The sequence below is a fragment of the Cyanistes caeruleus genome, chromosome 23 (genome assembly GCF_971803275.1).
Source record: "Cyanistes caeruleus chromosome 23, bCyaCae1.hap1.1, whole genome shotgun sequence".
Classification (NCBI taxonomy): domain Eukaryota; kingdom Metazoa; phylum Chordata; class Aves; order Passeriformes; family Paridae; genus Cyanistes; species Cyanistes caeruleus.
Genome location: NC_141723.1, coordinates 1817671 through 1830951, shown reverse-complemented (window position 1 = coordinate 1830951; position 13281 = coordinate 1817671). Strand labels below are relative to the sequence as shown.

The 13281-nt window shown below is 59.3% G+C and overlaps 2 protein-coding genes across 3 annotated transcripts in view; one reads left to right on the top strand and one right to left on the bottom strand.

Moving 5' to 3' along the window:
- Positions 1-754: 754 nt before the first annotated feature.
- On the top strand, positions 755-8193 carry VSIG10L2 (V-set and immunoglobulin domain containing 10 like 2). Its single transcript, XM_086861422.1, has 12 exons — positions 755-847; positions 923-1276; positions 2018-2302; positions 2838-3113; positions 3245-3520; positions 3783-4043; positions 4132-4425; positions 5635-5937; positions 6138-6260; positions 6338-6362; positions 7372-7559; positions 7643-8193. Exons 1-12 carry the CDS (start codon positions 772-774, stop codon positions 7717-7719), a joined length of 2538 nt encoding a protein of 845 aa, XP_086717548.1. The 5' UTR covers positions 755-771; the 3' UTR covers positions 7720-8193.
- Positions 8194-10068: 1875 nt separating this feature from the next.
- The window catches only part of CDON (cell adhesion associated, oncogene regulated), a 54953-nt gene continuing 51740 nt past the window's right edge, over positions 10069-13281 (bottom strand). For both annotated transcript variants that reach the window (XM_086861412.1, XM_023941531.2), the window contains exons 19-20: positions 11418-11674; positions 10069-10523 (exon numbers count right to left, since the gene is read on the bottom strand). In XM_086861412.1, the coding sequence (XP_086717538.1) occupies positions 10357-10523; positions 11418-11674 (424 nt within the window). In that variant the 3' untranslated portion in view covers positions 10069-10356. The remainder of the gene's footprint in view (positions 10524-11417; positions 11675-13281) is intronic.

The following is a 13281-nucleotide window of genomic DNA, read 5'->3' as shown; positions in this document are numbered from 1 at the left end:
TGACCAAAACATGATGAGAGCACAGCCAAAAGTGTGTGGCAGAGAAAGCAGGACCTGGTGGTAGCGGGAGGGGGGCTCACCCTGGTTCCGCAGCTCCTTGCCACCAGCTTTAACCCTTTGGGGCATTTCAAGCCCCAAAATCCCTTTGTGGGGAGTACACACATCCGGTATTAACAGTGGGATTTTGGTAACAAACAATGAATTCTTATTAAAGGATCCGTAGGGGAGATGAGAGATGGCAGGTTGTTTTCCAGACTTTGCTGAGTGTTCCCTGATCCCCCTCACCACGTGCACCCCCAAATCCCCCCTGGTTCGCCCCTACCCTGGCATTGCGTTACGGCACAGCCGCCCCCATGAATGTTTGATGGTCTGGGGCGTGGCAGACAGTGGGAGATGAAATATCAAACCTTGATCCTTGCCTGGCTTCCCCAGCTCCAAACCCCCCAGCTTTGATCACGGGGGAGTGGCAGTGTGTTTTCCCCCTTTTAGCCAAAAAAATAATTGTATGTGGAAGAGGTAGCACTCAAGAATTAAATTCCCACGTGAGGGGAATGCAAGGATGCTGCCATTTGCAAAGCAAGCGAATCCCTCCTCAGCCCTGAGATTGCAGGGGCCCAGGCGGCAGCGGCGTCGGGTTCTCCCTGTGCTGGCAGGTTGATAAATAATTAACAGTTAATCAGGGCTGGGCTTAATTACCTAGGGGTAACCCGAGAGCAGGTCGTGCCGGAGAGCGCAGCCCTGCTTCAGCGTGCCGGCGCTGGACATGGCGCCATGGAGCGTGGTCGGGCACCGCCGCTGCCTTGGAGGGGGCCATGGATCCTGTGCCTGCTGCCGGCGCTGGCGGGGGGTGAGCACAGACCTGGCCCCTCATTTCCCGGGTGGGGGGCGAGCAGAGGCCTGACGGCCACGCTGCCCCGGGCAGGGCAGCCGCTGGCGGCCGGCGAGGCGGCCTACGAGGAATGGCGGGCGACGGGCGTGCGAGGCCGGGCGGTGGAGCTGAGCTGTGGGCCGGTGGCCGCAGCCCCGCCGGCCGTGGTCTTCTGGAGCTTCACGCCGCAGGGAGAGGGGCTCCCGCGGGCCGTGGCCGTGGGCTCGGGCAGGGAGGTGGCCGTGGCCCCTGGCACGGGGATGCTGGGCCGGGTGACGCTGCGCAACGGGACCCTGGAGCTGCGGGAGCTGCGGGTGGCCGCCCAGGGCCGCTTCCTCTGCCAGGGGCTCTTCCCAGAGCGGGGCCGGCTCCGTGTGGGCTACGCCGCCATCCTCCTGCGTGTCCTGGGTAAGTCCCGGGCTTTGGCCAACCTGGAGGGACCCGCTGGCCAGCAGCAGCCAGCATCACAGTCTAGGGAGATGGTGGCCAAACCCAGCCCCTTGCTCAGTAGCCAACAGAGCCATCCACTGGGCAGCAAAACACCCCCCTAGCCAACACAGGGCTCCCCAAGTCAATAAAGAGTAGCACAAGCCAGCATAGTGCCCCACTAGCCAATGCAGAGTCCCACTGGCCAACATGGTGGTTTGCTAGAAACTGTAGTACCCATTCACCAACAAAGGGCCCTCCTAGGTAGCAGAGTACCCTACTTGCCAACATAGTCTGCCACTAGCCAGCAAAACATCCTACTAGCCAATGTAACACACTGCTAGCCAATATAGCATCCCACCAGCCAGGGTAGCTCAACACGAGCCAACATAGCACTCATCAGCCAACCCAGAGCCCCACTAGCCAGCAAACCTCCCTTGCCTCCAGCTAGTGTAGTCCCCTACTAGCCAACACAGCAGCCCACTAAGCCACCTTCATTTCCTTGCCCTGGCTACCCAAGCATCCCACCACCCCAAACTGGTCCCAGTAGCTACCCCGCCTACATGCCCATAGCCAGGGTGCCCCTCACTAGCCTGCAGGTGTCCTCACTAGCCATCCCACTGGCTGCCGTGGCACTTCACTGGCCAAGCAATCATCTGGGAGATGGGTGGGCCCCCGGGCTCTCTGATGTCTGTGGGGGCCGCTCACACTCGGTGCCCCCAGTGCCTGTCTCCAAGCCCTTCGTGCGGCCCACGGCGGTGGCGGTGGCGGAGGGGGCGGCGGTGACCCTGACGTGCACTGTGCGGGAGGGGACGGAGCCGCTGAGCTTCTCCTGGCAGCACCAGGAGCCCCGGGGGGGTCCCTCAGTGACCCCTGCGGCGCTGGGGGGCTCCAGGGCAGAACTGCAGCTGACACCTGCCAACCGCAGCCACACGGGCTGGTACATCTGCTCCGTGCACAACGAGGTCAACAACCACACCAGCGACCCCGTCTACCTGGACATCGTCTGTGAGTGCCCTGGGTGCCACCCACCTCAGGGGGGCCCTCAGCCACCAGCTGGGGGGACATCTTCAGGGCTGGCGACATCCATAGCGTGTCTGTGGCCACCATAATGCTCTGTGGCTTGTCCATGGGCACTGAGCACCTTGCCACCATGGTATGTCCATAGCTACCGTGGAACATCCATGGACAGATTGAATCCTGCCACCACGATGCCTCCGTGGCCACCACTATGTCTCTATGGCCACCATGATGCCTCCGTGGCCACCACTATGTCTCTATGGCCACCATGGTATGGCTTGTTGTTGCTTTGACGTGCTCATGGGCATCATACGCCCACCAGCAGAGTTCCTCTCTAGCCACCACGGCCACCACGATGCATCCGTGGCCCCTGTGCATCACGGTGTGCTCACAGCCCCCATGATGGGGACCCTTTCTAAGGGGGCTTTGCTGCCCTGCTTCCCACCAGGGGGAGGAAGCCCCAGGGAGGGCTGTGTCCCCTCTGTGGGGACATCCCTGTCTAAAGGGCCCCGTGTCCCCACAGATGGCCCTGATGAGCCGGCCATCCGTGTGGAGCCCTTCTCCCCCGAGCAGGGGGGCTTCTCAGCGGGCGAGCGGGAGGACGTGGTGCTGAGCTGCCTGGCCCCCTCCAACCCCCCCAGCCGCTACGTCTGGCTGCACAACGGCTCCCAGGTGCACATCGGCCAGACCTATGTGATCACTGCCATCGCCCGTGCCCAGGCGGGCACATACACCTGCCTGGCCGAGAACAGCCACCTGCAGACCCGCACCCAGGCCACCATCATCCTCACCGTCTACTGTAAGTAACCCCGCAAACGGGGTGAGACGGACCAGCGCGGCTCCCTGGTGAGGATGTGGGTGCGAGGGGCAGTTTGAGGTGGGGCTGGGGGGGAACCCACGCTCTCCCCCAGTGCCGATGGTCTCCTGCAGTTCCACCAGCCGGGAGCCCCAGCTGCTCTGCCCTGGCCTCCGATGATCAGCGGGATGTGGCCCTGCGCTGCCGCTGGCTGGGGGGCTTCCCCCTGGCTCGGCTGCGCTGGCTGGGCCCCCAGGAGGAGGAGGAGGAGGAAGAGGGGTTGATGAGGACCAGTTTTTCCATGGCCACCAGGATCCAGCCAGGGGCAGCCACCAGGAACGGCAGCTCCTTCTCCTGCCTGGCCTCCCACCCCGCGCTGCCCCTGGGGGCTGCATGTGGGACCACCCTGTGTGAGTGACGAGGGGCCCATGTGCCCCCAAGCCCTTTCTGACCCCCGGTGTCACAGCAGAGCTGCAATGACCCCGTGCCGCGGCCAAAGCACGGGATGGGCACTCCTGGGCCTTCCCTGGCACCTGCAGCACCAAAAGGGGGGACGCTGTGGCACAGCCGGGATTGCCAAACCCCGCTCTCCCCGCGAGGGGTCGTGTCTCATTTTGGGGGTGCTTTGGCACAGCGTGGCCCTGTCCCGCTCTGACACCGCTGCATCCCCAGGGGTCCCGGCCGGCAGCCCCAGCTGCGCGGCGGCGGCCACCAAGGGTGACGAGTACGTGATGCTGCGGTGCCGCTGGGAGGGGGGCACGCCGCCCGTCACCCTGAGCTGGCGGGACGGTGCGGGCCGGAGCCTGGGCGAGCCCGCAGCCTCCAGCGCCGTGCTGGTGCTGAGCACGGCCGGCAGCCTGGCGGGCCGGGAGTTCATCTGCTCGGCCGCACACCCGCTGCGGGCCGCCGCCGCCGAGTGCCGCCTCACGCTGGGTAAGCTGGAGCCGGCCCCAGCGCTCCCAGGGTGCCTCGGAGGGCTGCCACGGCCCTGGCGACACCGTCCCCGCTTGTCGCCGAGCAGAGGTGCCCGAGCTGGAGGCGGAGAGCGAGGTGGCGGTGCTGGAGGGCGGCGAGGCACGGCTCTCCTGCCGGCAGCGGGGCAGCGGTGCCGGGCTCGGTGCCACGGTGGCTTGGTACGACCCAAAGCAGCGGGAGGTGACGCCGGGGCTGGCCAAGTACCTGCTGGAGCGGGGAGAAACGTGGGTCAACCTCACGGTCCGGGACGCTGAGTGGCCGGGGGACAGCGGGACCTACCGCTGCACCGCGAGCAATGCCGTGGGCACTGCCAGCCGCCCTGCCCGCCTCCGCGTGGAGCGTGAGTCCTGGCACGGGCACGGCTGGGCTGGGGGCATCAGGGCTGGGGGCATCCAGGGTGGGCTGGGGGCATCAGGGCTGGGCTGAGGGCATCAGGGGTGGGCTGGGGGCACCAGGGCTGGGCTGGGGGCATCAGGGGTGGGCTGGGGGCATCAGGGATGGGCTGGGGGCATCAGGGATGGGCTGGGGGCATCAGGGCTGGGGGCATCCAGGGTGGGCTGGGGGCATCAGGGCTGGGCTGGGGGCATCAGGGGTGGGCTGGGGGCATCAGGGCTGGGGGCATCAGGGGTGGGCTGGGGGCATCAGGGCTGGGCTGGGGGCATCAGGGCTGGGCTGGGGGCATCAAGGGTGGGCTGAGGGCATCAGGGCTGGGCTGGGGGCATCAGGGCTGGGCTGGGGGCATCAGGGCTGGGCTGGGGGCATCAGGGATGGGCTGGGGGCATCTAGGGTGGGCTGGGGGCATCAGGGCTGGGCTGAGGGCATCAGGGGTGCGCTGAGGGCATCAAGGGTGGGCTGGGGGCATCAGGGCTGGGCTGGGGGCATCAAGGGTGGGCTGGGGGCATCAGGGGTGGGCTGGGGGCATCAGGGCTGGGCTGGGGACATCAGGGCTGGGCTGGGGGCATCAAGGGTGGGCTGGGGGCATCAGGGCTGGGCTGGGGGCATCAGGGGTGCGCTGGGGGCATCAGGGCTGGGCTGGGGGCAACAAGGGTGGGCTGGGGGCATCGAGAGTGGGCTGGGGGCATCAGGGCTGGGCTGGGGGCATCAGGGCTGGGCTGGGGGCATCAGGGGTGGGCTGGGGGCATCAGGGCTGGGCTGAGGGCATCAGGGGTGGGCTGAGGGCATCAAGGGTGGGCTGGGGGCATCAGGGCTGGGCTGGGGGCATCAGGGCTGGGCTGGGGGCATCAAGGGTGGGCTGGGGGCATCAGGGCTGGGCTGGGGGCATCAGGGGTGCGCTGGGGGCATCAGGGCTGGGCTGGGGGCAACAAGGGTGGGCTGGGGGCATCGAGAGTGGGCTGGGGGCATCAGGGCTGGGCTGGGGGCATCAGGGCTGGGCTGGGGGCATCAGGGGTGGGCTGGGGGCATCAGGGCTGGGCTGGGGGCATCAGGGGTGGGCTGGGGGCATCAGGGGTGGGCTGAGGGCATCAAGGGTGGGCTGGGGGCATCAGGGGTGGGCTGAGGGCATCCAGCCCCCCGTGCCATCTCGCCGCAGGGTACCCAGCCCCGCCCAATGTCACCATCAGTAAGCTGCGGTACACGCGGGCGCGCACCGAGGTGCGGCTGGAGTGGCGGACGCAGGGCGCCGGTAACCTCACCGGCTTCGTGGTGCAGCGGCGCAGAACCAAGAAGCCCCTCCGGGAGGCTCCCAGCCCCTGGGAAACAGCCGCCGGGGACATCGAGCCGCACTCCCGGGACCGGCGCCTGGGGGGGCTGGACCCCGCCGTGCTCTATGCTTTCCGCGTCCTGGCCGTCAACCACCGCACGGCCGGGCACCCCTCCGAGGTGCAGACGCCAGGTGAAGTGGGCAGGGGCTGCTGCTCCGTGGGGGCAGAGCAAGGGTTGAGTGCAGAAGGGCAGCGTTTCCATCCTGCTGGAGCTGAGGAGCCGAGTGTGAGCAGCCGTCAGAAGGTTTCAGGCGCAGGCTCGCACCTTCCCTGGCCTCGCTGGGCTCTGCCCGTCCCTGTTTCCTGCCATGTTCCCTCTGTTCTCTTCCAGCCGAGCCTCCCTTCGAGGCCTACCCGGCGGTGACGGGGGCGGCGGTGGCAGGGATGCTGGTGGCCACCGCAGCATCGCTGCTGGCCGTGCACTGCATCGCCCGCCACCGGGAGAGCCTCCCGAGTGAGTGCCGGGCCCGCGGGGGCTCATCGGGGCCACCACCCCCGGCACCCACAGCTCACAGCCCTCTGTCTCCCCAGGGCTGCACGGCCTGCTCTTCCGCACGTGAGTGCCCAAATCCCAGTGCCCAGATCCCTGTGCCCAGATCCCTGTGCCCAAATCCCAGTGCCCAGATCCCAGTGCCCAAATCCCAGTGCCCAAATCCCAGTGCCCAAATCCCTGTGTGCCCAAATCCCTGTGCCCAAATCCCTGTGTCCAAATCCCAGTGCCCAAATCCGTGTGTGCCCAAATCCCTGTGTGCCCAAATCCCACTGCCCAAATCCCTGTGTGCCCAAATCCCTGTGCCCAAATCCCTGTGTGCCCAAATCCCTGTGCCCAAATCCCTGTGTGCCCAAATCCCTGTGTGCCCAAATCCCTGTGCCCAGATCCCTGTGCCCAAATCCCAGTGCCCAAATCCCTGTGCCCAGATCCCTGTGCCCAAATCCCTGTGCCCAAATCCCAGTGCCCAAATCCCAGTGCCCAAATACCAGTGCCCAAACCGCAGTGCCCAGATCCCTGTGCCCAAATCCCAGTGCCCAGATCCCAGTGTCCAGATCCCAGTGCCCAAATCCCTGTGCCCAGATCCCAGTGCCCAAATCCCAGTGCCCAAATCCCTGTGCCCAAATCCCTGTGCCCAAATCCCAGTGCCCAGATCCCAGTGCCCAAATCCCAGTGCCCAAATCCCTGTGCCCAAATCCCAGTGCCCAAATCCCTGTGCCCAGATCCCAGTGCCCAGATCCCTGTGCCCAAATCCCAGTGCCCAGATCCCAGTGCCCAAATCCCAGTGCTAAAATCCCTGTGCCCAAATCCCTGTGCCCAGATCCCAGTGCCCAAATCCCAGTGCCCAAATCCCTGTGCCCAGATCCCTGTGCCCAGATCCCAGTGCCCAGATCCCTGTGCCCAAACCCCAGTGCCCAGATCCCTGTGCCCAGATCCCAGTGCCCAGATCCCTGTGCCCAGATCCCTGTGCCCAGATCCCTGTGCCCAAATCCCAGTGCCCAAATCCCAGTGCCCAGATCCCTGTGCCCCACTGCTCCCGTGCCCGGGCTCCGGGCAGACCCCGCGTGTCCCCCAGGGCTGGTCCCGGCGCCCAGGAGCCCGTGGGCACAGCGGAGGATGCTGAAGCAGCCGCAGGCGGGGATGAGGAAGCCAGGCCAGCACAGGGAGACTCGTCTGCCCCGGGCACGGCAGCAGCTGCCGAGGCAGCAGCAGCAGCAGCAGCAGCAGCAGAGGGGGAGCCGTCTGTCCCCAGCACGGCCGCAGGTACCGGGCCGAGCTGAGGCTGAGCCCCCCCTGCCCCGCTGAGCCTCTGCCCACCTGCGGCACTCGGCCCCCACCCCTTGCAGAGCCGCTCTCGGCAGCACCAGGCACCACCGAGGAGCCACCAGTTAATGTCACCATCACCGTGACGGCGACACCGTGACCGCTCCGGCTTTTGCTCTTTATTTCCCTTCGCTCCTCTCTTCCACACCACGGGACGGCAGCAGCCACCTGTGCCGTGCTGGGCTGGGAGGCAGCCGGCTCCAAATGCAGCACCCGGTGAAAGCCCCTCCAGCTCAGGCTCAGGCCTGCAGTTACTGCTGGAGCTAAAATAAATATTTAGGCTACAATAAATAGTTTCTCACCGATGGCAGAAAAAAAGCCTGAGGGCTGAAGCGCCGCTCTCAGCCCCAGGCATTGACAGGGGATGCTGCTTTGGGGCTGTGCTGAGCTTTCTGTGGTGCAAAAACAGCCACAAAGCTTTTTGTGGGAAGGGGCCTCATCTTCGCTCCAAGATCCCCAGTTTCAGGCAAAACTGCAGGAGGTTAAAAATAGTGATTTGAGATGGTTTTTCCCTGCACTGGCGCAAGCATGAAGGGAAGCAGGCTCCAAGTAAAGTGTCAGGCAGTTACCAGCTTCCCTGAGTCCTCATCTTCTGGTGTGTGTGGAAACAAGGGCACCTTGGGCCATTTTCTCCTGTATTTGGTTAATCATAACCCATTGGGAAGTATCAAGTCACATGAACCAACCTCAATCAGTGTGCACAGACTATCAATCCCCACACCAGCCACAAATCAGCATCGATCCCTTTATCAAACCACTGCCAGAAATACAAACCCTGCCCAAAGCCCCTGCAAAACCATCACTTCCAAACACACAACATTCCAAAGGGATATTACAGTTTCTCTGGAAAACAGAGCATCTTTATCTTCCACACCCACAATACAGGGGAGATTTAAGCAAGGTTGTTTAAAACCATGGTTAAATTTCAGTGTTTGGGGAAAACGAAGCAGACAGAGTTAAATCCCAGCCACTTGTCTGCCAATCTCTGTTGGAAAAGGGGAAAGCCTTGCAGCAGGTCCTGCAAAAGGAAAATCCATGAGGATGAGATAAACAAAACAGGATGTGGGAGATCTGTGGTGTCTCTGGGGTACGTGGCAGCCAAAGCCCACGGGTGTGAAGTCCATGGTGTGTAGAGAACTTTGGAATAAGGCAGCTCTAGCTGGGAGGATGCACAACCCTAAAAAAAAAAGGCAAAAAATAAATATAACCACAAATAATGCAATAGAAGAGAAGGCTTTGGGGAGAGCTCATTGTGGCCTTCAATAAACCCCTGAAAGGGGCTTATAAAAAAAGAGGGAGAGGGATTTCTTATACAAGCAGACAGGACAAGGGAGAATGGTTTCACACAGAGAGCAGGGTTAGATGGGATATTGGGAATAAATTCTTTCCTGTGAGGATGGTGAGGCCCTGGCATAGGTTGCCCAGAGAAACTCTGGCTGCCCCTGGATCCCTGGAAGTGTCCAAGTTGGACAGAGATTGGAGTAGCCTGGGATAGTGGAAGGGGCTAGAACTGGGTGAGCTTTAAGGTTTCTCCCATATCAAACTGTTCTGGGATTCTATGAAACACAAAAACCCCATCCCAACACTTGGAGCAGCCCATGGAGCTGCTGCTACCAAAGCAGATCTCCAAGGCTTCCTTCTCACACAGACATCACTCCCCAAACCTTGTGACTGGCAAAGCTGCACCAGTAGCCCTGAGCTCCCCAGGGCTTGGAGCAGCTGCAGCCAGGCTGGCACAGCTCCCTCCCTTCCCAGACTGGCCAGGGACGTGCTGCTCTGGGCTGCAGATGTCACCTCGGGGTGCCCATCACTGTAAATTGTGCTTCATTTCTGCAGCTTTGCACTGTGACTCATGGTGGGGGGAGGGAGTGCTTTGTGAACACTGGTTTGGTTTATTTACTGGGATTAAATTTGGAAAAGAAAAATTACAACACCCACCCAAAGCCCTGTAGTTAAGGTTGCAGCACCTCCATCGTGCTGTGTCCAGGATGGGCAGGTTCCTGGCAGCCGTGCCCAGGGCTGGTGGGAGCTGCTTCACCATGACTGGTTTCATTTCAGAGCTATCCAAGCTGTTAATAATCCCTCAAACCAAGAGCTGAGCTGTATTTTGTCTTCTGAAAGTGGGAAAGTGAGGCTGGATTTCCACCTGTACTTCTGCAGAAGCACCTAAAGGCACAGTCACTGACCCAAGTTCTGCTTCAAGCTGCACAGGACAGACTCCACCAAGGCTCACTTTTCTTATTAATCTTCTTATTTCCTCATTGGGATCTTCCCAGCAAAACCAAAAGAGGCCAGGAGGTGTTCATGGAAAGGAGGGTTCAAGTACCATGTCACTGAGCTGCCAGGGAGGTGGCAGCTGTTGGTCCTTTCAGACCTGCTTAAATCCCTCTCTTGGGCTCCTCAGAAGAGCCTGTCCCGCTGGTAAATTGCCACGGAAACACACTCCACATTTCCCATCCTCATTCTTTATATTATTACAATTCTTTTTTATACACATAACCAGGCTAGTTTTGTGGTGTGTGGGGGGGAAGAAAAAAAAACAAAAAAACAAAAAAGGGATTTCAAGGCATAAATAATATAAAAAGACAACCATTTTGAAACCAAGATACATTCATATGACACTACTACAAAAAATAAATAGTGACTCTCTCTGTTATAATTAACATCCCCCCGTGACTCCCTCTCAGCGACGCTGCGGTGCAGTTCCTGGCGTTCAGTGGGGACCACGGTCACTGCCTCAGGTTTCCCGCAGCTGGAGCTGACAAAGGTCCCCAGAACCATTTAGGGTGACTCCTGATGAACTCCATCCTAGTTTTTCCTTACAGTCCTTGGAAACAGGCTGAAGAATGAGGGGACTCCAGCTCAAAATGTGGTTCGATGTTTCCGAGTGCACGCAGCTGCCGCCTGCAAAGCAAGAGCAGGGCGGGTGGTTGTGTTGGGTTTTTCAGGAGACTCTCTGTCAGCTCAACAGACCCACACGCCCCAAAAACTCTTTAATTCCAGTGGGTGATGCTCTTTGGGCTCAGGCTCATTCCCACATAGCAAGCACAAGTACAGGGCATAGGCTCTGTGCCAACACAGCACCTGAGCACGCTGAGGTCAGCCCAGCACTGGAATAATAAAACCTGCTCTGAGATGGCTATTGCTGAAAGCAGCCGTGAAATAATGCTTTAGGATTCATTTGCACGTGGTCACAATTCACACAACTGCTACATTCACCCCAAATCAGCAACAGCTCCAGGCATTTGGTGGAAATGGGTCAGTGAGGAGCTCACAGCACCAAGGCCCCACTCCTGATCTGGCACACCCTGCCAGAGGTGTGTCCACCTGAACCTCCCTTCCCCTCCTGCCATGGGGGTGCAGAGGGAGCTGCCTGATTTCAGCACACAAGCTGCAATAATTCCAGGGTGGGACAAAGTACAGGTTCTCTTTCCACCAACAGAGACTGGTCCCTTCCTGTGCCAGTTGCAGCCTCCAGGATGGCTCTGGAACACCTGTGTGTCCTGTGTCAGGGCCAATGGGTGTGCTGTGAGTGCAGCACACATCAGTCACAGCCTCATGTGCTCAATGAGACCTTTTTAGAGGCATCAATCACAAGGGCATGACAGGACCAGGCACTGGAGCAGCACTGCTCCCTCTTTCTGCGATGGGAAAGGCGAGGCACTTCACCTTCCTCCAAGCCTGTTCTTACAAGCCTTTAATTACCGGCTTCTCCGCAATAAATTAAGCTCCCTCTAGATGTCATATAGAATATTCCCAGCTTCCCAGGCAGGTGCTATCCTCTGTGGGATGCCTCACCGTCCATGCAATCCACAGAGAGCTGGCTCATGCCCTCCCGACAGCAGGGATGCTGCGCCGGGGGCTGCTCCGCGCTCTCCCTGCCCTCCTCCTCCAGCCGGGCGCTGCACTCGGGGGTGGCCGAGGCCAGGCACATGGCCACCATCACATGGGGGCTCAGGGGCTTCATCTCCACACCATCCTGCTGGAAAGGGGCTCCGAGGGGCACCACGGGCAGCGCGCTGCTGCCAAAAGTGCCGTTGGTTTTGGTGAAACACCTGCGGGAGGGACAGAGGCCAAAGTTACTCAGAGTGGCTTCTTCCCCCTCTTCTTCTTCCCTCCACCCCCACAACTTTTCAGTGTTTTACCACATCAACAATCAGAGCATTTGTCAAATCAGTTTTAAATATATTTGTGGAGCGATTCTGACATTAAGAAAAGGATTGAGTAGTTTTTTTTTCCTCCCAGCAGACAGCTGAAAACGTTCAAAACACGCTCAGTTCCTTCCCCCATCGATTGAGACCCAGTGACCTGACTTGTGAGTCCATTTCTCCATCAAAGCAACTCCATAAAACATGTTTTCACTGCCAAGATAAAGAGCTCAAATTTGAAACCCAAGCAGCACACTTAAGTACCTTGAAAAATAAATACTAAGTGTTATTGGAGTGAATGCAAATTAGAAAAATAGATGTAATATAACAAATTTAACCCCCCTCCTTCTGCTGTGTAAGTCAGATTGCAGCCCTGTAATACCTGTGTAAAATGGTGGAACTGATATGAAAAGGCTGAATCAGTTGTTACAGCTGAGGTATTTAAGCTTTAAACAAAAAGGAGCAGGACTTTGACACACATACCATTGCGTCATGAGGGAAAACACCTCAGTGTTTGCAGCCTCAGGGAACATTTATATAAACAATTCCTACATAAGAAAGCCATATCTACCCCAAAAGCAAAAGGTTCACTTGCACAGCTACCACAAACTTTGAGAAGCTGCATGCCAAAATGCTCCTTGTTATGTGGTGCAGGAGGTGGATTCACAGATAAACACATGGAAATAAGGATGGAGAGTGTTCACACCCTCCAGTGACACCCCAAAATGCTCCTGTGAAAGCTGAACAGGTTTCAGGTCCTTATGTGCTAGTGCAGACACAACTCTGAGCACTCTTCTCTTTTTTTCCTACCAGTTGTAAACCCATCCCTCACCTGCTTTGCTGACAGGGATCAGCCCAGTGCACTTGCTGTATGTCATCCCTGAGGCTGTTTAAGGCTGGCATTTGGAAATACAAAAATTGATCCCTGGGACCTGTCTGCTCATCTGCTGGCTCAGCAAGTAGCACTGTGTGCTGCTCCAGACTGATTCTGGCCCAAAACTGAGCAGAGTGGATGAAAAATTGCTGGAAAAGGAGGACTGGGACACCAGCAGTCCCAGGGCAGCAGCCAGCAGAGCTGACCTCGACAACAGCCCAGCACTGAACCCAGAAGGGTTAAAACCAGGACATGTTAAGCTTGGCAGTCTCACTTAAGTCCTGCCTAAGTCCCAGAGAACACTTGTATGCCATTAAAAAAGTCATGGCAATAAGGAAAACCACCACGCTGGAGGGAGCTGTCCTACAGCCCTGCCTAGAGCCTCAGTTCACACCTGAAACCTGATCAAAACCTGGAACCAATATTGCTAGAACTGAAAGAGCAACAAAACACCCAACAACACAGATAAATTTATCAGAGGAGGAACTATTGTGAGCTTCCCCTTCCCTTCACCTGCAAAGCCAGAACAGGACAAACGGGCTCCCTCTGGAGCCTGCTCCCGTCCCCAAAGCTGGGAGGATGGAGCAGCACTAAGCTTCAACCTTCACTCTCCTATTTTGTCCTTCTGCTCCTGTAACTG

Bases quoted from the DNA above. Each gene is read 5' to 3' on its own strand.
- VSIG10L2 (XM_086861422.1), top strand. From the start codon at position 772: ATGGAGCGTGGTCGGGCACCGCCGCTGCCTTGGAGGGGGCCATGGATC. The intron at 3,521-3,782 runs GTGAGTGACGAG...CTGCATCCCCAG, and splicing joins TGCATGTGGGACCACCCTGT to GGGTCCCGGCCGGCAGCCCC. The intron at 4,426-5,634 runs GTGAGTCCTGGC...ATCTCGCCGCAG, and splicing joins TGCCCGCCTCCGCGTGGAGC to GGTACCCAGCCCCGCCCAAT.